Consider the following 25,586-nt stretch of genomic DNA (forward strand, 5'->3'; position numbering starts at 1 on the left):
GGCTTTTACCGCCGTACGTGCTGTCTTAGCAACCATGACAGTTGACACACAAAGCAGGAAAAGAATGAATACCGAACTTTTCAAAACTGTTTTTTTTTTCTTTTCTTTTTTTTGTGTTGTAAAGTGAACAAAGACTACACTCATGTGAATACAGAGTGGAATAAAGGTGATAACAATTGGGAGCATAAATAAATAAAAGCCAATGTAATGATATAAACATTAGACAGTTTAGTAACATGCTGCTGTCATTTTGCACATCTCTGACGTTGCTGCTATTTAAATATCCATTACTGTAAAAATGTCCATAGCTGTAAAATGGTTATTTAATCTCCAGGTGCATATTTTTATGTTGGTAAAACACTTTACAGTACAGTATTTTATTGTTTATCTTTTAACTCTTTTAACTTATACATTTTTCTAAGATCAACATTTGTGTGACCATTTTTTTCTATAATCTTTTTGCTAATATCCTAAAAATATTAAAATTAAGAATCAAAGCCTCTTGAGCGAACTTTATTTTCTCCTTGTACAAGGGTGTATGGGCCCTTTGTAATCTAATAAGTAGAGTTTTGATTAAAGTTAAATAGTAAAAAGTTAAATTTAGAATAAGGTTTGAGAAGGCAGAGAGCTTATTAAAGTGGGTGTTCATCTTAAGAGAATGTGTAGATGTAATAATAACCCCCCAATAACAACATAAAGATGAATTATGAAAAAAATAAAGGTATCCTAATCTGCGTATATAAGTGAGTAATATCAATATTACTCAATATTACTAGACTGTTGTATCACCGTATGCCGTTCAGTCGAGCTCTGAATCATTTCTAATACGGATATATGGAGTGTTAATGGTGCTGTGATAATGAGGGAAAAAGAGGGAGTGTGAATAATCTCCATCTAATACAGTCATCTCCATTAAAGGATGTTATTTAGGTATTTTATTTTCTGTTTTTTTCACAAATGATGATGCTTTACTCGCATTCAGCACAAAATGCCTTTATTAAGATTATTATTCTAATTTTATCATCAATTCTTGGGGAAAAAAGCTACTTTTGGATAATTATTTCTATTATAGAAATTTCTTAATTGGCTGTTCAGTGGATTTTTCTTGGATATTTCCTGTTGCAGCAATTGTGCGTCTCAACTTGGAGATATTTGTCGAAACACAATCTGTATTTTTGGAGAAGACAAAAAAATATATAATTGCTCACTATTTAGCGTGACCAGTTCAGTAATAATCATTATTACGTTCTAAGTCATTGGTTGCATTTAATTTTTTAAAATGGTGATTGTAAACCCAAACTTTTGCTCACTTTTTCGGACGATTTTTCTTTCTTGTTTTTATATTCAGATTTTCCCTTTAAGCATTGAACGAATTTATAAATTGATTTCTCAGAGGTTTAGTTTAGTTCAATAACAGCAAAAAGCCTGATTATTTTCATTTTACTTTTAGTTTAATCCTGATCACTCAATGAAGAACATGAACAGATCAGCCACATAGTCCTTTAAGAATAATGTTATCCTGCATCAAACCTGTAAGCAAATAGTGCTTGCAGTATTTTGCATATTTATGCAAAATACCTGCATAGGTGTGAAGTCTCCACAGATGCATGTAAGTTGTGTTGCAAATAAAACAGAGTAATGTTTTTTTGGTTAATGTGCAAGTGTTGAGCTTAAACACTTTGTGAGGGATTAAAGAACCGTAGAGAAGTAAAAAGGTTTATACTGCAAATCAAACTATTTACAGTTCATTTTAATTTACAGAATTGCTGCTCAGTTTTATGGCCACACTTTTCAGTGTGACAGGAACAATGGACATGAATTAAACGGTGCTGAGACAACACTTCAATCAGCCAAGGATGTGCTTTAAATTCTTTCTGTGCTCCAAACCTCTGAGATTTACATGGCTCACAGAGGAGTTAACCAGGTCAGCAGCTGCACGTGTCTGAGGGTTTTCGATATGCAAGGACTTCAGTTTGTCCTGAACACAGAAATCTATTTCTACATGCATTGGAGAGGATTTTAAATTTAGGAATGTTGATCCAGCTTCAAGTTGTCATGCTGATGAATCGATCCGTCTCACAGCCTAAAATAAGAATCAATAAGAAGAGGGAACACTCCACTGAGCTATCTCCATTTTACTTAAAACATGCAAAAATGCTTATAAGCATCACTAAATCCTCTGAATCTAGAGTTAATTTAAACGCAACAAAAATTTCACCTTTTAAAAAAACATGGCAAAAGGGCTTTGTAACGAAAAAAAGAAAGAAAACCTTCAAAGATAATTTTACTGTGCAGCTTATGAGCCGCTATATGTTTGTGTTTCATCCAGCACACACACACACACACACACACCCACACACAGTGTGGATGCAACCTGCCCAGTTTTTATTCATTGAGAGACCTTTAGAGATGATATACAGGGATCTTAATTTATAGCTCTGAACTTTACACTCAGTTCAGAACATCTTTCATCCTTTCTCTCACTGTTTGTTTTTCTGTCCATCCTCCCCAGATCATCACTGTCCGACCAGATGTATATTTTATTTCATTCCATTTTGTTTTCTGTTCAGGATCTGCCTTATTTGGTTTTTTGTTTGATCGGAGGATGACATTTAACATTAGCTCTAGATGCAATACATGGATTAAACAAATCGGATTTTTTCTCTCTCTAATGGTGCTGTAATTACTAGTTATTGGTTTTGTTAAACAACATTTTCTTTTGTATTTGCATGTTCATGTGCAAATTAATAATTCACAAAACTGTTTTGAAAAAGAAAAAATGGCAGCTGTCCTCTTTACAAATTCTTGAAGCAAATGTATTCAAGTATCTTTCCTGTATTCTTTATCAAAGCTAATTTAGCATAAATGTGGAAATAGGAGGAAAGCTGCACTCTTGCCTTTATTTTCACGCATTTCAAAGACATTCGATACCACAGTTTTCCCTCATTATTACAGCTAGATGTCTGACAAAGCTTGGGGGACATTATTCTTATATCAGAACTGATACGGGAGATAAATCACAATTTACAGCTTTTTTTTTCATTTGAAAATGATCTTACAATTAATGGGTTAGAGAGAAAAGGTGGAAGACTTGAAGCAAAAGTTACCTGTCCAGGAATTGAACCTGTGACAGCGGCGTGAAGGTTTCCATGAATCGCTTGCTCATCCCAGCTCTACAGCCACATTTAGAGCTCAAATGTTTTATTGATCATTTAGATTTTTGTATTCTTTTGTTTTTATGTTTCCTATTTGAAGCTATAATTAAATATAATAAAAAAATATCCTTTTTTTCCCTTAATTTTTGGCTTTGCAAAACTTAACATGATGGACATTTATTAAAGAAAAACAACTTTACATGCCTCCTTTTTATAACACCAAAAAGTTGTTTGTTTGGCTAAGAATTATATGGTTTAAAGAATTTAGTTTTAAGGCAGACACTTATGACAAAAAGAAAGTACAAACTTTAACTCTTTTTATTTTTTTTTTATTTTGACTCATCACAAAGTGTCTTATCCAAGAGCTCCAAGCAACACACCGCAGATCCCATTATGTCATGCTGTATTGGGCAAAATGAAAACATGAATCAAACTAAGTGTACATAAAACGTGATGTCAGTTCAAGTATTAATAATTAAAGAAACCAATAGAGATGCAGTAACTAGAAGTAATAATAAATCCTAGTATATTCAAGTATAAAACATTCCGAACAGTGAAGTCCAAGGATGAAACCCTGGATTTTATAAGATGTACTTTTTTTAAATGTATTTATTTTCTGTGTCCATATAGCCACTTGAAATTGATTTCTACTAAAACATAATCCATGTCCCTCTTCATTATTTATGTACACAGCTCCTTACTGAATGCCAGTGTTGCTCGATATTAAAAAGATTGAATTATGTTTTTTTCCCCCAACAAATTTAATTCGATTCAGTTTATTTATATAGCTCCAAATCACAACACATGTCATCTCAAGGCACTTTACAGAGACGATTCAACCAGACCATATATTCAGATTGGTTCAGTTTTCTAACTAAGGAAAACCAGTTGATTGCATCGACTCATTGACTTGAAGGCGATCCCTCACACCAAGCATGCTTGTAGCGCAGGTGGAGAGGAAAAACTCCCTTTTAACAGTAAGAAACCTCCAGCAGAATCAGGCTCAGTGTGAGCGGCCATTTGCAAAAATTAGGCGTTTTTAAACTTTTTTGTTGTGCAACTGCAGAGATCATTGAGTTTGACTTCCAGTGAAACCTTTATTCTGATTTAGTAGAGAAAAGTGTCTGAATTTCCACAAGCAAAGCACTCGTTAAAACTAAGCCGTGTCTTGTTATTTTCATTTAAAGCCGATAATGAGGCATACATTTCTAATAGTATTCAAACTAAATCTGTTAAGATGTCAGTGCACAGGAGGAATTCATGCATGGCCAAGCTTTTATTACACACACACACACACCAGTACAGATTTAAATGCTTGAACTTTATATTAGTGCGTGTCGCTGCAGCTCTACTCATCCATCAGCTAAACAGCATTCATACCTCCACACATTGTTGTTTCCTGTCAGGTTAATCTTACCTTTAATCATACCCGCCTCCTCCATCATGTCAGATATTTTCTCTAGTCCTGCACCTACAATATGCTGCCTCTTAGATTATTTCTCACCATTTTTGGGTCGCAAGGATGGGGGCTATTTTTAGTCTCTGGTAAATTACAAACACCCCATTTATTTTACAGCCTTACAGAGACACCATTTGAAAATATTAGTAATTTACAATGACTAAGTCCTTCACTTCTTTCCAGGCCTGCTTTGGCCAAAAATGTTCTCATGTCCCTTTTCAGCTGGACTTGACCTGCTGGGTAAGACATGGATGGTGGAAGGGCATATGAAATTTTAAATATAGTCTATGACTCCAGATGTTTGAAAAATATGTAAAACTGAAAATATTTGCCACCGTCAGATGGTTCTTGCATAAAAGGTTGAGTTAAATAAGTCTTCAGTTGCTGAACACCCACAGCTGTACCATTCTAGTGTGGAAGTAAAAAAATATGCTTTTTAAATCAACCTTTAGGCCTTTCTAACTCAGAGGTTGGTCATTTGCTCATTTGTGGGTTTGCAAAACCAAGTGATTGGTACAAATGTGACACTTGAACAACAGAGGAGTTTTTTTTTTTTTTCTCATCTCTTGTTCTACTCCTCAAATCCCCCCCACCAACCCTTCCTTTTCTTTACCCCCTGGCCTGTGCACGGGTTTGAAGCGCTGCTAAGACTAACATTCGCCCCCCTTCCCTTGGTGTTTGCATGCAGTCATTGCATCCAGCAGATCCTGGAGGCGGTGCTTCACTGCCATCAAATGGGTGTGGTGCACCGGGACCTGAAGGTGAGTAGATGGGAACTGCTTTGCTGCCCCCTTCAGAGTTGTATATTTGTGTCTTCAGGATTCATTGTTGTGCTTTTTCTGTAGTTTTTTTTTCTGTTAGTAAAGAAATTTGTTTTTTGTTTGCAAAGTCTTACAAGTTATAGAGGGCTGTGGAACATCTCATTCGTTTCCATTTAGAATACCTCTTACATACTTACAGTTCAGACTGAATGTGATCCCTGGTTTTAAAACTTTAGAGCGATTTGGGTGAAAGTTTACCTGATCTTCTCCATCTTTCTTATTAACTTTTGGCCACCTTCCTTTTAAACATCATTTGTCAGTGTCTGGGAAGTTCAAGCATTCAGTAATTTCATGCATGCACTACAGGTTACGCTGGCTGACCTGTGCTCCTGCTATGTAAGCTTTTGGTAGCAGGATTTCTGTCACTGCACAGCTACTCCACATAATATTGGCTGAAAAAGTCTCTCCTCTTATCTCTGGGTCGCTAACTTGACTCAGAGAAGTTGTATTTTTTTCTCTATCCGGTTACCTGGTTGGCTCAGATGATGGGCCAAATATGAAAATAATTTTTTCCCCATTAAATGGAAACAGAGTTCAGATTACTTTATGTTAGACTGTCATGTTGACCGACTGCTTGAACTAATCAGCAAATGAGGAACCCAAGAACCAAGAGCTACTTCTGTAAGGAATACTTTGTCAGATTGTCCACAGCCCTCAGTGCTCTAGAGGCGTCTTTGCTAAGATGCCTTTCTGCTTCTGCAAAACAAACATCAAATAAGAGTTGTGTCCAATTCAGTGTCTAAATCGTCTAGAAATCAGCCTTTTCCAGTCCTCTTTTTTTTTTTTTTTTTATGTCCTCCCTGCTGGTATTTCTGTATGCGTTTCGTCTGTCTGTTGCATCTTGTTTTGAATGATGCACTTTGTCAAGTAGACCTCTATGCAAATGTCAGTCCTGGCATTCCAGCAAAGGCGGTTGTGTTTATCAGAACTGTTGTAGGCAAAGGCTTTATTTAGCTTACGCACCTATCTTGTTTCACAGCTACGCAGCAAGGACTGTTTCTCGCAATAGGTCATAGTGTGATGACTGAGGACAGCCCGACTGACATGATCCCTCAAATTAGCAATAGACATGACAACAGAGTCGAGTTGTGTCTTTGTGCCAGCAAAACCAATCTCAATGCACAGACTGTACTGAAAAGGACTTGGTGTGCAGTGTATTGCAAAGTCTTCAGCCCCTTTGAACATTTTTTTATTTTACTCCTCTTTGACAACAAAAAAACTTATGTTGAATTCAGTTGTGATGATATGTGATTAAAAACAATGGAAGGAAAATTAGATTTTAAGATATTATTTAATGAGTAAAACAAAAAGTGAATAGCTTTTTTTGTATTTGGCTCATTTTTAGTCTAAATATCATTAAATGAAATCCAGTGTAAAGAGTTCACTTGAAAAAGCTCTTAATAGTATTGATTTCATCTCAGTATATATCTGCAGCTTATGATAATTTTTGTAATTATGTGCTCATGAATTATGCTGACAATTGAGTAGCCTATAAGTACTATAAATACACTAAAAAAGAAAAATAATTACGTTCCTTTTTTAAAACAAAAAATCAACATTTTGTAATACAGTAAAAAACCATACAGTATCTTTCACTTTAACATCTTTACCAAAGGATGCATCTATCCTTACATCAATGTCACAAGCTCAGCCCTCTTTGCTTGACTTCATATCAATCTGGCACCGGCTGTCTCTGCAGTGAAAAAGGTCACAAACAAAAAAGTTCAAAAGCCACAATAAGATAAAACGAGAATTGCTTTTTTTATCATTTAAATTTTCTAAAAAAATTTCATGAAGCATGACGGCTTTTGCAACGTACTGTAGGTTAAATGTACTTTTATATATTTTGTATAAAAGTTTAAACGAATATAAAGAGAAACTATAAATTAGATATTTTCTTTCTGTTTTGAAATATATTTAAAACCAAATCAAAGGTGACTGATAATTAAGGCAAACTAATTTCTTAGAGACAAGGTTCTTACTCTGCAAACTGTTTATGAGAAAGCAGCTACTTTATTTACCCTTGAATATCTGCTACTTGTCCAAAGCAAATCCAGATCCTTTAAAGACAAATAAATAGAAAAGGAAGAGTGAAAATCTGGGAAGCACTCCAAATCACCCACTCATGACCTGCTCTCAAATGCAGCTTTTTCCATCATCTGTAACCTCCCCTCCCTGCCCTCCTGCCAGCTGCTAGTCTTCCCTGTGCTCGGCCACCTGCTCGGGTCCAAATGCGCGTCTGCCAAAAAGTAGCAGGAGAAACGGCGGCCCTCTTGTCACAAGCAAGAACGATGTTTATCGCTTCATGTCTAAATGTAAGCGCAGCTTTTTGATGGAAGCCATTGCTTCATCACCAATGCCACCCACATACGTTGTCAGGGATTATACTGCTGCTGTGGTGCTGGCACCTTCTAACTCTCTGGTTTACAAAAGAGGGCCTAACTAAGCGTTAGAGCCAGGAGAATATCATGACATGATGTGGGCGCGAAGCTAAAGGATTATCCCTCCTTTTACCTCATCTTTCGCATTGCCTTTTTTTATCATCTTGGCCTTGGTGCCGTAAAAAGTGCGCTTTTGGCTCACTGTGCTTTAAGTACAGGCAAACCTTCTGATTTGAGGACAGAAAACAATGAGGCCGTAGCAGAAGATGCAGATGGATGCTGGTGCAGTGTAAACAAGGCAGTTACAGAAATCCAGCCTGAATAAAATGTCTCTATTACTTCAGAAAGTTTGGATAAATGTCCTTTAAAGAAACTGGTGCAGTTGTTAACAGAAAAAATAGAAACAATCTTGGATAAATTAGCTCACTAGAGTTGAACTTGCTCTTTAAAAGACGAATAAGCTTCCCTCCCTGTGCTAAGGATGCAAACCATTAACATTTACCTCCCTTCAACATGTTGCTTTCAAGTTAGGTTTGGTTTTTTTTAGCTTTCCAGCTGTCAACTGAAATATTTAAGTCTTACCAATGCAGTAGTCACTTTGATAGCCAATCTGACGTAATATGTAGGTAATCATGTTAGCAATCCTGGTGATTATCCAGCATCAAGAATATTGGATGAAATGATAGCCCTGGATCATATTTGATGTTAATATTTCCCAGAGGAAGCTTTTATGCTGAAGTCGGAGCTGCCTTTTACCTTTGCAGAGGCAATGATTAAGTGAGACAAAGAGGAGGAAAGTGTGAAGAGCAGAGACCATTGGGGATAGATGCCCATTATTAGATCTCTCCTCTGACAAAGAATAACGAGGCTAGCTGCATTATCTAGGCCACAGAGATGAAGCTTACTGAGCCTCGTCGCATGAGACAAGGAGATAGAAGTGCTGCCGACTTATTGGGTTGAGCTCTGCTGTAATGTGGACTAACTTTTACTGTAACTCCCCTCTATGTCCATGCATGATAAAAAAAATAATGTGAGAAGTATACCTGGCCCTAATAGGGGTATTTTAATTTTGCATGCTTTACTGTCTGCTTCTAGCATTAACCCCATGAGGACTGTCATTTTTTTAATAACAAACCTTGTAAGTCCTTTGTTAACCTCTCACCCTCCTTTTCTTCCCCTCAGCCAGAAAACCTGCTCCTTGCAAGCAAGTGTAAGAATGCTGCCGTGAAGCTTGCTGACTTTGGCCTGGCCATTGAGGTGCAAGGGGATCAGCAGGCCTGGTTTGGTAGGTACCATAGGGACAGTCCATAACTTTGGATTATACTTTTCATTAGAAAAAAGGGTATTAATGTAATAAACTACTCTGTAATGTTTTGGGTATCCTCGAGGGATGAAAATGTCTGATTTTTAGAGTTGAGCAGGTTTTTTTTTTAGACCACCCTTAAAAAATGTTGGGGTTTCATGTTGGAGGACATAATAAAAATGGTTTTGCCACCAGAATATATATCTACAATTAACATAATACATGCAAAAACATACAGTAATAGTCATCTTGTTCTTCCATACTATTAGATATAAACAAGTATTAAACGAGGAAAACTGAGCACACCCTTATTTCCTCATAGGATTTTAAAGCTTCAGCCAGTTGCTGTTAATTTAATGCACTCAACTAAATGAACATTGCCTTTTTAAAATCAGGTGTTTGGGCATTAACTGCTCTGGATCCAACAGATGGATGGTGACACAATGCCAGGGTTAAAATCAGCAAGCAATTATTTTAGATAAGCAAATGCTATTTGAAAAGTTTAACGAAGAAGGTTTTCTCTGAAATAGAGCAGCATGATTTTTTTTTTTTTTTTTTTTTTTTTTTTTTTGGAGTCTAATCTGACTGAGTCACAGAACTCCCATAAGCCAAATGTAGATATGTAACCAGAATTCGGAGACCAAAGCCAAATACAACATGTTAGATCTTATAGCATCTGGTGGTTTGAGGTAAATGTGAAGGAATCTTTCTCTACCGGGGCTCCTGCTGTATCCTTAACTTTCACTATCTTCTTAGGCAGGGTTGGGCAATTCCAGTTCCTGAGGACCAATATCCTGCAACGTTTTGACGTACTTTTGGTTCAACACACCTGAATCAAGTAATTAGGGAATTGAGAGGACTCTGGAGGAACTGAATGAATACCAAGGAGACAAAAGACACACCTGAATCAGATGTGTTGGACGAAGGGTGAATCTAAAAATTCCAGGATATTGTGCCTCAGAAACTGGAATTGCCCACCCCTGCTCTTAGGCCTTGCAAGATATCTAGCATCACTAGTTCAGGTGTATAAATGGACCTTAGCCTAAAACTTGACTGGTGCGTAAACACTGCATTGAAGTTCTTTCTGATTTAAAACTTTTAAGATGTCACCTAGATTAATGCTTTTATCACCTTACGCCTGGATTATCATAACTTTCTTTTGATAGAGGATAACCGGGCCTTCTCATTATGTGTGTAGTTGGTTTAAAATGCTGCTGCAGGATTTTTTTTTTTTAACTAACGAAGTTAACAAGAGCACATAACTCTGGCTTAAGCGTCCCTTCGCTAGCTTCTCAGATATTTTCCAGTCGATGGTTTTGCCTCTTCTTTGCTGCTTTACTCTGCATGTTGCATGCTCATAGACTGGCTAAAAGGATGCTTTAGGCTGTCCCGAAGCCATTTCTAAATCCAGAAAAGAGCTGCTTGGACAGTTTCTTGTTGCTGGAGATCATGCAGCTTCTACTGGGCAATTTATTTTTTTTTTTTTCAAACATATTTTAAAACACACTTTTTCTCATGTAAATCTCATCCTTTAAATGAGCACATAGGGTGGAAGGAATACTTCTCCTCCGCATCGAGACCTCCTAGTTGTCTGCTAGGTGTTCCAGGCATGTCCCACTGGGAGGAGGCCCAGGGGATGATCCTGGACACGCTGGAGGGGCTATGTCTCCCGGCTGGCCCAGGAGAGCCTCAGGCTTCCCTCAGACTGCTGCCTTCTCGACCTGGTCCTGTTTTAAGAGAAAGTGGATGGCAACAGTATATTCTCCTTTAAATGTAAAATCACAGTAGTTTACAATCAGTGTCTTGATATTTCACCCTCTCCATGTACAATTTAACATGTTCTTTAGCTCCCTTGTGTAGAACTGAGTTGAGTTCTACGTTATCAATCTGGGATGGCCGCGGTTCAGTCTCTCTGTGAAAAGGAGGGACATTTAGTACAATACTTTAAGCTGATTGGGTGACGTGCCAGCTAGTACGCACCTTCCTTAATACGCTTTCAGCCAATCTTAGAAGCTGAGTAAGCTTATAAATCTTTTGTTGGAAGAAAAACACAGACTTTCACCAAGTGCTTCTCTCTGCTCCTTTGTTAAATGGGAAATTGACGCTATTTTAGCTAAAACCACGTCAATTGTAGTATCAACAGGTGAGTCCTCCAGCGTAGCCATGTTTGTCATGTCCGGGCAAGGCCCTCCTGACTGTCGACATTCCTACATATCCCGCCCAAAAAAAACACAGCTGGCAAGTGATTGGTCCGGCCCCCCTGGCTGTTACGAGACGCTCGGTTATTATATCTTAGCTGTTTTATATGTATATGAATTTTTTCTGTCCTGAAGTTTTTGTACATCTAGTTGTTATTTGGGCCAATAAATAAACTAAGTTCCCAACCAACAATAAAACTTAAAGAAAAGAGTCTGTAGAAATGGCCGAATCAAATTCCAGATCCTAAACCTGTGAGATGCTGTCTTAAAACAGCTACACATCAATAAATATATAATGGAAGTAGGGGAGTGATATAGCTCAATGTTGCTTTACAAACTTTAAGATCGTTAGAGTTACTATATCTCCTAAGTAAAATTGCTGGAGTGTCAGTCTATTGATTTTTTTTCTCTGGGTTTAGATGTTTTTAACGATTAGGTGCTATAAATTGTTTGCTTTCGGTATCTTGATGTCAAAAGGCATTGAAAGCAATCAAACACTTTATTTTTTTTGCATTATCAAAAGAATGCAAAATTTCTTTTGTTTAAACGATAAAGTTATAAATAAAATTGCAAAAAATAAAATTGTTATAAATAAAATTGTTTGTTTTTTGTAGACAATGTGAGCTAAAGTTTTTAAACAGGTCTTTGTGTTCCTCATACAGCTTTTCAGTTTTAATTATTTAATTTAATCAATGTCTACTATTAAATGATTAGGGTCAGATCTCTGTTCCTGGTACGTCTGAGATAAATAAGCCGAAAAAGGTCAAAATGGTTTTACTGTATTCTCTACTGCAAGACAGAACTAAAACAGGTCACAGTTTGGAACTGCTAAACCCAGAAGAACTAATTTCACAGTTTGGTCCAGGCTAAAATGTTGATAATGATATAAATTTCTCTGCATAGGATCCAAATGAAGCAGCCACATAATTTGCTGCATTCAGCATGTCAGTCAATCGCGGATGTGTTTTTGCTGCAGGCTTTGCAGGAACACCGGGATACCTGTCCCCTGAGGTATTGAGGAAGGAGGCATATGGCAAACCTGTGGACATCTGGGCCTGCGGTGAGTTTAGAGAAATGCTCTCATTGAAGCACTACATCCATATGGTATTTGCTAAGTGTTCCTACACCAAACAGAAGGTTGAACTGATATTGTGTTTTTGTTGTATTTGTTTTTTTTTGTGTGTTTTTGCATGTGCTTGTGACTCAGGGGTGATCCTCTACATCCTGCTGGTGGGTTACCCTCCTTTCTGGGATGAGGACCAGCACAAGCTGTACCAACAGATCAAGGCTGGGGCTTATGATGTGAGTCTCCGCTCCTTTTCCCTTCAGCTCTTTATAATTGCTCCCCTCCTTCCATCTTGATGCCCTCCCTGCTCTTCCCGCTGCCCTCTCATCCCCTCTGGCAGCTCTTACATAACCGAGAAGCCTCATTAATATTTGAGGGGGTGCAAGAGAGCAGGTTTCACCATAGATCACATTAAACTTCAAGCCAAATAAAGAAGAGACAACCTGACGGACTCTCTGGCTGTGATTCTGAGCTCATTGGACACAGACCTTACTGTTTATGCTGAAACACAACAGGACCTGATGGGTTATGGGGTTCTGAACAAATTGCTGGAGGCTCTGCTTGGACTGGCCTTTTGGCTTCAATAAACAATCCACCCCAAGGGAGTGGCTATGGCTTTTATGTAGAAATCCCTTGTACTGCTGCATGTGGTGTTGAGATCTGCTACCAGAACATGTTTCTAATACACTAGCTTTCAATTCTGTTGGGACTGGCCAATAAGAATACAGGCCGATCCACGACAAATGTTTCACATTAAGAGAAAAATCCTGAGTAGAGAGCAAAAACAGGTTTAAGCCGGGCGTACACTGTGCAATGTTTTTCAATCCTTGCACGCAGTACGACGAAACCGCAGGATTTCGCCGTACAGTGTGAGTTCAGAGTGCGGCCCGACGCTCTGATGCGATCTACCTGCTCACACTGTACGTCTATAAAGGTTAAGGCTCTGCAGTGAGATGTCTCTACTCAGACTCGTCTATCCACAAGCCAAAGAGTAGAAAAGGAATATGAAATTCACTAGAGTGAACCGTGCTGCCTTGGCAATTTGTGCAATCTTGTGGCTGAAAGCCCTAAGAAGAAAAGGCGGCAATTGTTTTGGACAAAGAAATGGCTGAGCAAATGTGGCTACTACGGTCTGTCATTTTTACAGAAAGACGCACGATCAGGCTGAAAGTCGGCCCGATAGAAAAAGTTCTTGCACTACTGGAAAGTCGGCCCATAAGGGGCTAAAAATTGCACAGTGTAAACCCGGCTTTAGTAAAAGAGGGAAGGAAAAAGTTGAGAGAGAAATCTATTTTTGAAAGAAAACTTCAAACTCTGGTTGCAAAAAATATATATATTTGAGAGTAAAAATATATATCCGAGATGATGCTTTTTCCCTTGGAAATCATTTTCCGATGTCAATTTATCTTTTATATACTCTAAGACAATATATGTTTTCTCCAAACTTTTTGTTCTGGCTTAAATAACATCAGTTCTTGTTTATTTTACTTTCAAAATTATTTTATCCTTTCGTAACACTTCTTTTTTTCTTAAATGAAATAAAAACCCCAAAAGACTCCACACATAATGTGCTACAGAGCTGTCAAAAGACTGGGGACGTTTAAGAATTCAGTGAAAACATTTTATGGGTTAAGCCTTCAATTAGCAATAGACCCAGTTTGGTGAAATTCCCAGCAGTTTAATGGTTATAATATAGATTCACTTTGGGTTTGTATGTGTCTGATTGGAAACAAGTTCTTCCAGTTTTTTTACTGAGGTAATAAACTTATTAACTTTAAAATGTATACTTACAGTGTGAGCCTATTTGGACACAAACGATAATCAACATTTGCACTACAGGATATCCTTATTGATATATTTTGTTCTGTGTTGTAGTTTCCATCCCCAGAGTGGGACACAGTCACTCCAGAGGCAAAAAACCTGATCAACCAGATGCTTACAATCAATCCAGCCAAGAGGATCACTGCCCAGGAGGCCCTTAAGCACCCATGGGTCTGCGTAAGTGGCCTCGTCTTTGCTGCACGGCTAAGCACAAGCTTACAAATCACAAGACTAAGTTTTAACATTAGTTTATCATGTTCTCTGCCTTCTTGCTGTGTTTCCTCTTCCTAGCAACGATCCACAGTGGCATCTATGATGCACAGACAGGAGACTGTGGAGTGCCTGAAGAAATTCAATGCCAGGAGGAAACTCAAGGTCTGTTTGCATGCTTCAGTCTCCAACATATCTGCTCTAATAAGCTCTCATGTGATTCGAAACAAGAAAAAAGAAACTGTTCTCCTCCTGCCGTTCTTTTTAAGTTTTGACAATTTTTAGTTGTTTTTTTAATTAATCAAGTTGTTTTATAATGCTTATGCTGGTGAGGACTACACACATCACTACAATAAACAATAAAATATTTTCTTTTGTATGATGTATAATGAACATCTGCTATTAGATGGACTTTGAAGTTATAATACTGTCAAAAGTGCAAAGTTGTGTTATATCTAAACTTTCCCCTTCATGCTGATTTATTGCTGACATTTTGTGTGGATATAACAGCTTAGCCGTTGGAGCGCGACACTGTTACCCTGCTGCTTTCGGCCTTTCTTGGCAGGGCTCAAATACCAGCTCATCAGAAGCTGGAAACAGAAGCGCAGGTGGCTGCAGGCAAATGTTTCACCATTCCACCAACATGCCATCAGCTACCACTGATACTCTCAGGCTTTTCACACATAAAGACAGACCCTTACAAGATTGGATTTCTTATAAAAAGAAGCAAGAATCTGAACAATTTTATAAGAAGAAGTTTGAAAGGGCTCAAAAGAGGGAAATGTTGGTGTTGAATGGGATCCAGTCTGGTTAAACCCCCAAATTGAAGATTTCTGATGCTCTCTTATATTAATAAAGCACATTTTATTAGAATAACTATTTTATATAGAAATTTTTATTTCAGTATGTATAAAAAAAATCTATTAAAATGTCCAAACCCTTGTCTATGAGTCCATCCATCCATCCATCCATCCATCCATCCATCCATCCATCCATCCATCCATCCATCCATCCATCCATCCATCCATCCATCCATCCATCCATCCATCCATCCATCCATCCATCCAGATGTCAGGGTTGTGGATGACATAATAAGAATCAATGCCTTTTTTTGGTTCTTTTTTAAGAGCTTAAGTTTCATTAGAATTAGTCAAACATTTATTAACATAATTGTAGCTCAGTGCTGTTTTGATCCTGTTACAAATTTGTAAATAGAAGAATGAAAGGTTAGATTGTTTCTGGCATGCAATTGTTCTGTTTTTTTAGAAATGACTTACAAATAATTACCCACTTTTTCTGGTTGACACACATTTATTTTGCACATCACAAATTTTGCAGCTCAGCTGAACATTTGGTGTTTTTTCTTTTCACTTCTTGTGCTTTGATTGAATGTTAACTTTAAAATTGTTTATCAGGTACGTCACACTCTAAAACTGGGTTTGATTGCAAGCTGAGAGGATTTTCTTATAAGCATCTCTGCAAAAAACATCGATATTAAGAAGTAATACTTTTTCTTTTCCTCCCACAGTAAAATCCTTGGAAATGTAAAAAAAAACAAACTCGTGTTTGTTTTAATTTGCTGATTGGTTAGCTGCACAATGGAACTTCTTGTACAAATTTTTTTTTATTCTCATAAAGTAATTCTTAATATTTTTTTTTACTTAGGGGGCGATTCTTACGACCATGCTGGTTTCTCGAAATTTTTCAGGTAAGAGCATTTTGGATTTATTTTATCTCCAGTTTTAACAACCTGACCTTTAAAGTAGCTCTAATCAATAACCAGGTTTCAATGTAACTAAGTTGACCCTTCAATGTCTATTATGTGTGATTGGCACATGCCATTATGATGGAAGAACATCATCTGACACCTGACTTAAAATGATGTAAAGTCTGGTTTCATGTTCTTCCTCATATGAGGGCATACCCAAGTTTAACACGGGTAGCAACAGATCATTTTCTCCCTTAACATAAACTATTAGTTTGAAGTTTAAAGAGCATGTTAAAAAAAGCATAATGTCATTATCATCTCATTGCAGCTCAATGTCAGTGTTCCCTTTGACTTTTACTGTACATTTATCTTTACCAACTTCAGCCTCCTTGGTACCAAGATAGGGTGCCTCTTATTTGTTCCACCAATTCGATAAACCTGCATCAAGATGAGTACATATTCGCATCCACTGACAGATGATGCTTTTTGACGATGAAAATGAGTCTGAAACAAACCTCCAAGTCGATGAAAAGAAAAAAAATCTTCACCTTAGGCTTTGAAATATACAACTAATGCTACGTTCACACCGCACGCAATAGAGGCAGCAGAAGCAGCTGGTTTACATGCAAAGTCAATGGTTGACGCGCATCAAAAGGTCCTGCTCATTCCGAGCTGCAGGAGCAGCACATCTTGACGCATCAAAGCTGCTAAAACAGCGCCTCATGCTCGTCTGAGGCGCATGGCGCGCTTAAGTAGCGGCAGCTGCTGGAGTTGGTAAAATATAACTTGCAGCTTAACACGGCACATTAACCAAGAAGAGAAGCTGATCTGTTAGCTGGCGGGGAGACAGACACAGCACTGCTGATGTAGATCACTATGATCGCTCCCCTGAAACAGTTTATTAATGCCTAAATTGACTTAAAATGTCGAAACCTGCCGGCAAAATATGCTTGCTTTTATTATGCTGGTGTGTGCAGTTTGGATTTGTCACCGCCGCTGTACAGGGGGTTTTTGTTCAGGTCCGACAGCGACATAATATTTGAAGGCAGGATCATAATCTTAATAAACTGACAGCACAGATGAAGTTTTCAGGGGGACTTTCTCACGTAAAACATATTAGAACTACTTTTTACCCACTTATAACAGCAGAAATAGCAATGCCGCTCTGCTATTGAATGCAGGAGCAGCAGAAGCATCAGGCACATCTGGACACATCTTACTGGATGCGCTTCAGGAGAGCCAGAGATGCACTTGAGGCATGTGTGAAGCATCAACAATGAAGCAGCAGGCGCTTATTTGCTGCTTCTATCGTGTGCAACCTGAACTTAGCATTAGACCCCCTCCCTCACAGTTACAACTTCTGTACCAAATAGTGTTGCGCTCCATTTGCTGATTAGAAAAATATCAGATTTTGAAATTTCCACCTGGCTGGTAATCGTTTAGATTAAATGAATGCATCTGTAAGGCTTACTATCCAACGCTGAATGATGTCCAAGTATTTGGTTCTAATTTTGACACTTTTTCTAAACTTTCACAGTAAAACATTGGGAACACTGAATTTTGTTTAAAAGCTAAAGATGCAAAATGTCTTTGTTCTTGTCTTGGTATGTCTGTGTATTCTTGTTTTAGGTATACTTTTAAAGGTTCTACTCAGGGTTTTGAACCTGCACAGTAATAAAGTCAAACAGATTAAAGATCCCCTCCACACCCTCTTTGAAACCTTCAGTTACTGACTTTTTCCGGTCAGAGTTTCCCTTCTTTTGTCTCTAATAATGATGACAGTAAAAATACGGTATATCCCCAAAAAATTAACAAAAATTTAACATGATGGAAAATGTTCTGCCTTGTTGTGGTCAGTGAAATAATGGTTGTTAGAGAGTAAAAAGTGGATGTTTTTCCATGAAATGAGATCTAGAAGGACCGACCATTTAAAACCATCAAACCAGCAGGAATCTTGATAAAAAGTTTAAAAAATGTACTCCTCCGTGGTGCGAACTGCTCTGGAACGTTCCTGCTAATGTTTGATTGTCATTTAAAATGAGTCATTAAAGGTCTGTGTCTGTGTGGTATGTGTGTGTTCTGTGTGCGCGTCCATGTGCCGATGCTGACACGCTGCTTCAGTAAACATGATTCACAGTGGGCTTTCTGACTCTGTAAGCTGCCCAGTTGGAAACCGTCTGAGGATCCACTTTATAACCACTCTGCCGACTCCTACAGTCACACACACACACTGACCCAGGTGTATATCCTCACTCAACACCTCTTCTCGCTCTTTTTCGTCTTTATAGGAACTGGTACTCCATTATAAGTGTGAGGCCATCAGGTGGATGAGTCAGAGAAGGAGAAAGAACTCCAAACTTTTTAAAAAGCATCTGAGCCAGCATAGGGAAAGGACTTGCTGCACATTAAATCACAGAAAATGTCAGCGGAAATACTTTTTTTTTCCCTCTGTATTTTCAGCAACGTTTCTGAGTCATGCATTATACAATGAGGCTGTACAAACAGAGGAGATGCTATTTATTTTCCTCATGTTGATGTAATAGGACTCTACCAATACCATAAAAAGTTTTTACAAAGATATCTAAATCAAATTATTAACCTTGAAAATTAAATGCAGCCCACGTTCATTCATTCATTTATTCATTAAATAAAAAACGGCAGTTTCTAAAGTCAGTAAGCACTAACAAAAATAAACATAAAGCTTAATTCTGCATTATAATCATCATACTAACAATAAGGCTTTTACTAAGAAAACATGCAGCAGTGTTAAACTTCAAACAGTACCTCTACTTGGCCTTGTTTCCTCCTGACTCTTCTGCCTGATCCGTGGATTCATGTATTTACCAAATGTCACTGGTCACACAGAAGTTTTCATTCACAAGAGACATATACGCTTTGATATGTTTTTTTTATCGTCTATTTTAGTTGTTCCTTTTTAATTGATGGATGATTGTGAAACATGCAAAACAATACATTTCAAATAATGCATTTTAGTGTCAAATTCTGATTATGGATTTTCTCTAATCCATCCGAGCCACTTAAATCTGACTTAAATCTGAAAATCTGGAACATCTAGGAGCAACCAGCTTCACTAGCTATGCTAACGTGCACAAAATTTCACAGTCTGACTCAAAAGCAAAATATAATCAGATTGTTTTGTTATATGGCAATAAATAATTGTGATAAAACGGCCGATTGGACTGAAAATGTGTCATGTAAGGATGTTAGCTGAAATATTCGTACCAGAATTAGTATTAATCGGCATAAATCAATGTAATGCTGATCCTGCAGATTCTGATCAGGATTTTCTGAGTGGCATGTTTACATGAAACATTTCTAGTCTGATCGGCCGTCTGCCAGCACAGCTAGTGAGAGATTGGTGTTGTGCAGGACGGCTAACTTTCTGAAGGAAAATGTCAGTTTTAAGACACTAAACTAGCTGTGTTGTTTTACTCACCATCTCCTGCTGCATAAATGAATCGGCACCAGGTTTTCTGAGATTAAAAGTTTCAATTCTGACTTACTGATCACAGTATGATTCAAATCAATTGATAAAAGGCCAAATTTAATGGAATTCCTTCCAGGCATGAAAAAGCCTAACTTGTACTATTAAGGAACCCCCCCAACCCTTCCCCTTGACCTCCTGCTGACCCACCCACCACCTCTTAAATATCGTGTCAACTTTTTCCTCATCTTTCACTCGTTAATCACCTCTTTAATCCTTTCCCGTTTAATGCCTAACTCTTTTTTTCTTCACGTGTTACTGGGTTTTTGGATTCTTAACAGTTGGCAGCAGGCAGACCACGGCTCCAGCCTCTGTGACCGCGGCTGCGGCAGCTGCGGCTGCAGCCGCCGGCACCACCGCAGGGCTGGTGGAACAAGGTAGCATGGTGGCTCTCCCAGGGCATGCCACCCCTCTCTGCTCCCTCTCTGTATACCTGGTTTTCTTTATCTCTCACCTCATCGTAAACTCCCTCTAACTCTTCTCATTTCTTTCCTCCCTTAGCATGGGAGATCAGAGCATGATGGCTGACCACACTGCTAACTACATCTGTCACCATATCATCGAAAGCAGGACTAGCTTAGTTTTCATCCAATTATTTAGCCTCGATTGTGTTTTTTCATCCCAGCTTTTTTCCTGCAACATTTTTAATCCGTAAGCATTACTTAAGTAAGAATAAAGATGCTAAGTGTAGGATTGGATGGTAACATCGCTTAATTAGGTGTTCGATGCTGAACTCTTAAGAATCTTGAAAAAAATGACTATATACGTATAAAGAAGTGAATTACCCAGAAGACATTATCTACATTAAATTAATCCATTGATGTGGATATTTTTTAATGGATGAAAATGATTGTTTTAGTTTTTGGGTGACTGTTTTATTTTTTGCATTAATATAATAGATTCGCAAAATTATGGATGAAAGCCTAGCTACAACTGTCAACACACGTCACTTCCTGTCAGAGATGTATAGTGTGGCTTTGGTGCCTATCACTGCTCTTTCATCATTGTTTCATCCCCCCCTGCATACACAGAGCATGGCCCTGGTTCAGTCACACTGATTTTCTGTCCCTATGTTTCCTCTCCATCTCTTCTTGCCATCTCGTCTAATTCCCACCATTTCAAATCCATAATTTTTCCCATCCTTGTAAAATCTCTCTGATTGTCATCTTCCTTACACCCGATTCTTCTCCATAAGCTCATCAGGTTCACTCCATGTTTCCATGTGCCCACCGTGTGACCCTCCATCTCACCTGGTCTCTTCACTCTTCTTTCCCTCTCTTTCTTTTCTCTGTCGAACGATGACACTGGAAAGTTCAACCCCTGCAACTTTAAAGGATGGAACTGCCTGAGAGCTGTCAGTGAATGCTGCATGGGGCTCTGGACTGGTGCATGCGCTGCTGCACTAAAGGGATCCTTGGTGCATGATGAACTCTGCAAATGACGCAAGACTGGGCATGCTCACATAGTCAAAATCCTTAGAACCCTGGTTTGATACTTCACTTTATCTAAGTTGTTCAATGACTGCCGTCTGACCTGACTTATGGCAGTATAGATGCAGTTAATGGTGTAGATGTCAATGAATCTTCCAATGTTTCTTTTTCCAGGGTCATTTCTATATTAGCATCCCTACATAAAACTGTTGGTAAATGTTGACAGAGTAAATGGTAATTGATTGCACCCTGTATCTTACTCAAACTGGCCAAAATACGTTTAAAGGGAAGCATGTGGGACTAAAGCTTTATGAACACAATATAAAATGAAGAACATAGCCTGAGAGCCAGATAACTTCAAGGGCAGGTCTTGTATTTTCTTTGGGACTGAATTAATGGCCCTGTCTGCAGTGGAAAAATATATATATCACAATTGTTCATGTAAAATTCACAGATTTAAAGGCAGAGGGCTTTTGGAACAAAAACAGTTTGATTTAATGTTGTTGCCAATTGTTTGTAGGTCTGTAAGGTTTAATACAAAGACTGTGAGTCAGCCCAATGTACCGTATAACTATTACTCTTACCTTGTCCACATTGATATCAGTCTACTATAGTGCCTTGCAATATTATTCATATTCCTTGAACTTGTTTCACATATAGTCACAGACTTTGAATTATTTCATACACAAAGTAATTCATAATTTTAAAGGAATAAAAAAAAATGTTTCTATGTTTTGGGGGTTTTTTGCAAAAGAAAAAAAGTGTGGGATTCATTTATATTCAGCGTGTCTTTCTTTTATTCTAATACCCCCAATGAAAACCAATGCCAACAATTGCAAATAGAATAAGAGGTCACCTGATTGGCAAATAAAGTGTGTCTGTGTGAAATTTAATTCCAGTATAAATCCAGTTTTTTTTTAAGGCCTCAAAGGCTTCCTTGTTGTTTCTTTGAACTCCAAGAAATAAAGAAAACAGGTTAGTAAAAAAGTTTGCATAGAGGTTTTTTTTTTATGAAAAATTATACCCCATGATTTCATCATCCCACAGAGCACTGCTCAGTCATAATCTGTAAATGAGAAAGAAACTGTTATAATCCTAACAAGAAACTTAGACAAACTTTGTCATTTTGTATACATATAGTGTATACAAAACTAAATTTCGATGCATACAACATACAACAGTGAATGAGCAGCTTACAACTGTGAAATTACTATTTCCATTTCTAAAGCAACAGGGCATTGGTATGGAAAATATCAGTGCAGTGCAAAATAAATAAATATGGTGCAAAATGCAGTAGAACATTATTTTGTGTTCTATTTTACGGGGTGAAAAAAACAGGGGAAAAAAAGCAAAAAACAGGTTGGTAGTGCATTAATGATGTTGCAAGTGTGATGCAGAGTCTAGTGTACAGTTTCAGCAGTCTGATGTCAGCGGGGGAAAAGCTGTTGCAGAATCTGTTGGTCGGGCATCAAATGCTGCAAAGCCTCTTCCCAAAGGGCAGCAGGGAGAACAGTCCATGGTGGGGGTGTGAGGGATCACTGATAATGTTATCGGCTCTGGAGAAGCAGCACTAGGATGAATTGTCCTTAATGAAGGGAAGAGACAGCAAAGAACCAGGCAATCTGCATCATGCACTCCACAAATTAAGGTTTTTGTAGAGTGCATGGAAAAGGCCTTAGTAGTGATATAAAACATGGATCTGAGCTCCAGCTTGTTCCCGACTCATCTTCTTTGAAAAAAAAAAAAAAGTAATTTTCTTTCCTCTGAGCTCCTCTCTGTCGATGAAAACCACTTACACCTACTGTAATAACTCTCTGACATGATGGCCTGGCTGTCAGCTGACGAGATGTAAGTGCTGGCTGTGTCCTTGTATCGGTGGTCTACCGGGACCCCCGGTCTTCTCCGTGTCCCTTAGCTTCCACAGGGCTCCTATCAAATATTTATAGTGATCTGCCTCACCAGCTAACTGGAGGCCCTTTTCCGTTTTTGTACGTCATAGATGTACAAAAGCAGTCCCCATCTAGTGGTATTTGAGCTGTTTTATGCAGGAGCTCAGTATGTGGTGTGCTTTAATGAGGAGGTATCTCAGGCAGCTTGTTCAGGCCTGTTGATGTGAATCCATGCCCATCCTTGCTCTGTTCCTGCAGTGATGCATCTTGCTGTTTTTAACAGATTCTTGTCGGTAAGAGCTTTGTTTTTAATCTGTTCTTCCTCTCTCCTCTCGCTTCATGTGTAATTTTTGGCAAGGTAAGGAGCGCCCCATGTTTCAACACCTCTGATTTCAAATAACCTCCTGTATATTTCTGGTTTTAAGGTTTCCTCAGCGCCCCTTTCTCCATGCTTGGAGTCTAAATGTGCATCTTTAATGTGTATAATGTCTGGAAGCTCAGTGACTGTTGCCTTCCCACCTCCCTTCTTACTTTTCCTCTCCTCTCTCATGTACTGTCCTCCTCTGACAAACCATCAGAGAATAAGACAGAATGAACTTGGCTCTTTGCTGACCTAATTTTTTCTCCTTCAGAAACAGGCAGAGGAAGAACAGCACAATAATAGTGTGCATTCATGCCACTTTCTCTTCTGTTTGGATTATATTTTGCTTATTTATCACTTCAAGCATGAAATACTTGATAATTGAAGCAGATATGAAGAAGTGCTCAGGGTTACTGTATATATTTACTAGCTGTACTTCTTTTTTTTCTTTCTATGAGCTATACCTGCTTTCAAAAGTGTGACCATATCCTTGAGAGCCTGTCCCATAAAGATGCTAAGTAAATCCAAGCGTCTGTCTCTTTAAATGTATCTGCTTTTGGAACATGTTTAGATGAAGAACGTTGAAAAAAAAGAAAATCGAGCAGAGAACAAGATGTTCAGAGAAAGAAGGGAAAGGAAAGGATAAAAAAGATGGGGAAAACGTGCCAGACTTCCAGAAATAGAGTTTTTACGTAACTGCCGGGATGCTGATGTGATTGCATCTGATTAGACCTGAAATTGCACTCAGCCACTTGAAAAGTCCCAGCAAGCACCTCATCCATGGAAGTAAGGAAGACACAAGTGTGACACTTTAACCTCTCAGGTCTTGTTTCATTCTCTGAAATTTACTTCAGGTTACCTTAAATGTTATATTCTTTGCCTTGTGCAGGGCTGCCCAAGTCCAGACTTCGTCAGCTACCCACCTGCATTTCTAAGATGCATCTATTGTCCATCACACCTGAATCTAATTGATGAATTTCCTCACCAATGACTCAGCTGAAAATAGACCTAATAACAAGTCACTTAGTTGATTCAGGTGTGTTGGAGAAGAGATTTATTTAAAAGTTTCAGGATAGTAGCTCTCAAGGACTGGACCTTGGAAACAATGACTTTAACATCTAAATGCAGGGTGTGTAAAAACGGACGGTCGTCAATTACAAGTGGAAGTCTTCTATTTGGTTTTCTTCGACATCTGGAAATGAAATCTAAAACGGTCAAACTATCAAGCATTAACAAAGCCTGGATTTATGCATTTATACCCTAGACTGTAACAGTTCCTTTAATCTTCTAACATTAAATCAGTCGCCGAACCTGTCTGGCTCAGATTTCCAGCCCCTCTGGGGCACCATTTATTCAATGCATTTAGACATCCTTTAATCTGCTCTTGAGTACAACCTCTGCCAATAGCAGAAATACCTTGCAGAGGGTTGTCTGCTTCCTGTTTCCATTTGCTTTTGCAAGGGATTTTTTAGTATGAATATTCATCAGAGAGCCCCATTTAAAGTATTATTTACCTGCTCACCCCCTCCCTCATTACCTTTTATTAGAGTGCAGACTTAAAAACTAATCCTCCTTAAGGCCCCACAGGCAGGGCTTATTGTCGGGTTTACATGGCTGCCGCTTGTGGTGGCCATCTTTGTTTCAGCTTTCCTCTACTCCTGAAGGGAACATCGGACTCTGCTTTAAAGCAATACATCAGATTACATCTTTATTTCACTGACAACAACTTTTCCTATTCACTTACGAAACAACATTGTAGCTTAAAAGTTGGCTTTAAAAAACCACAGACGAAGATTTCACCAATCCCAGTTCATCATTTGGAGCAAAAGACAAAATGAAACCCCTGACATCTTTAACTTGACAATAGAAGCAAAGAAGCCAACATCTACAGGCATTAATTGACTCCTTAATGAGTCTCTAGATTAAGACTGTGTTGGGATTTGAAGGTAGGTGTAATATCTTACCTGAAAGGTGTCATTTTATGGTAAAAGAAGGCCCCAAATCAAAATAAGCCTTTCCCTTTCTAACAAAGGCTACTGCTGCTTAATAACAGAAGAAAAGCTACCAAAACAAAGTTGGGCAATACAAAGTCCATCCAACCAATATTTTTCTTTCTTGACTTGTGTTCAATGCATGATGCATAAGGTATACTCTAGCACTCTGCCAAATATTGAATCCAGTCAGGTTTTTTTTTGCTATTGCACTATTAAACAAATTGATATTCCAATAAAAATTAACATTCAGTATATTGTGCAGCTCTACTTTTGATATCAATGAAG

The 25,586-nt window shown here is 38.2% G+C and overlaps 1 protein-coding gene across 50 annotated transcripts in view; it reads left to right on the plus strand.

The window, feature by feature from the left end:
* The window catches only part of camk2b1 (calcium/calmodulin-dependent protein kinase (CaM kinase) II beta 1), a 92,035-nt gene that overhangs the window by 34,061 nt on the left and 32,388 nt on the right, over positions 1–25,586 (plus strand). For 19 of the 50 annotated variants that reach the window (XM_038292961.1, XM_038293063.1, XM_038293221.1 and 16 more), the window contains exons 6-12: positions 5,303–5,375; positions 8,999–9,101; positions 12,294–12,377; positions 12,525–12,619; positions 14,259–14,381; positions 14,496–14,579; positions 16,080–16,122. In XM_038292961.1, the coding sequence (XP_038148889.1) occupies positions 5,303–5,375; positions 8,999–9,101; positions 12,294–12,377; positions 12,525–12,619; positions 14,259–14,381; positions 14,496–14,579; positions 16,080–16,122 (605 nt within the window). Of the gene's footprint in view, positions 1–5,302; positions 5,376–8,998; positions 9,102–12,293; positions 12,620–14,258; positions 14,382–14,495; positions 14,580–16,079; positions 16,123–19,908; positions 20,005–25,586 lie in introns of all 50 variants that reach the window. The other 31 variants (XM_038292858.1, XM_038292849.1, XM_038292889.1 and 28 more) reach the window with 4 other exon arrangements.

This window comes from Cyprinodon tularosa, unplaced genomic scaffold, assembly GCF_016077235.1.
Source record: "Cyprinodon tularosa strain WSP-4 unplaced genomic scaffold, ASM1607723v1 ctg109, whole genome shotgun sequence".
NCBI lineage: Eukaryota > Metazoa > Chordata > Actinopteri > Cyprinodontiformes > Cyprinodontidae > Cyprinodon > Cyprinodon tularosa.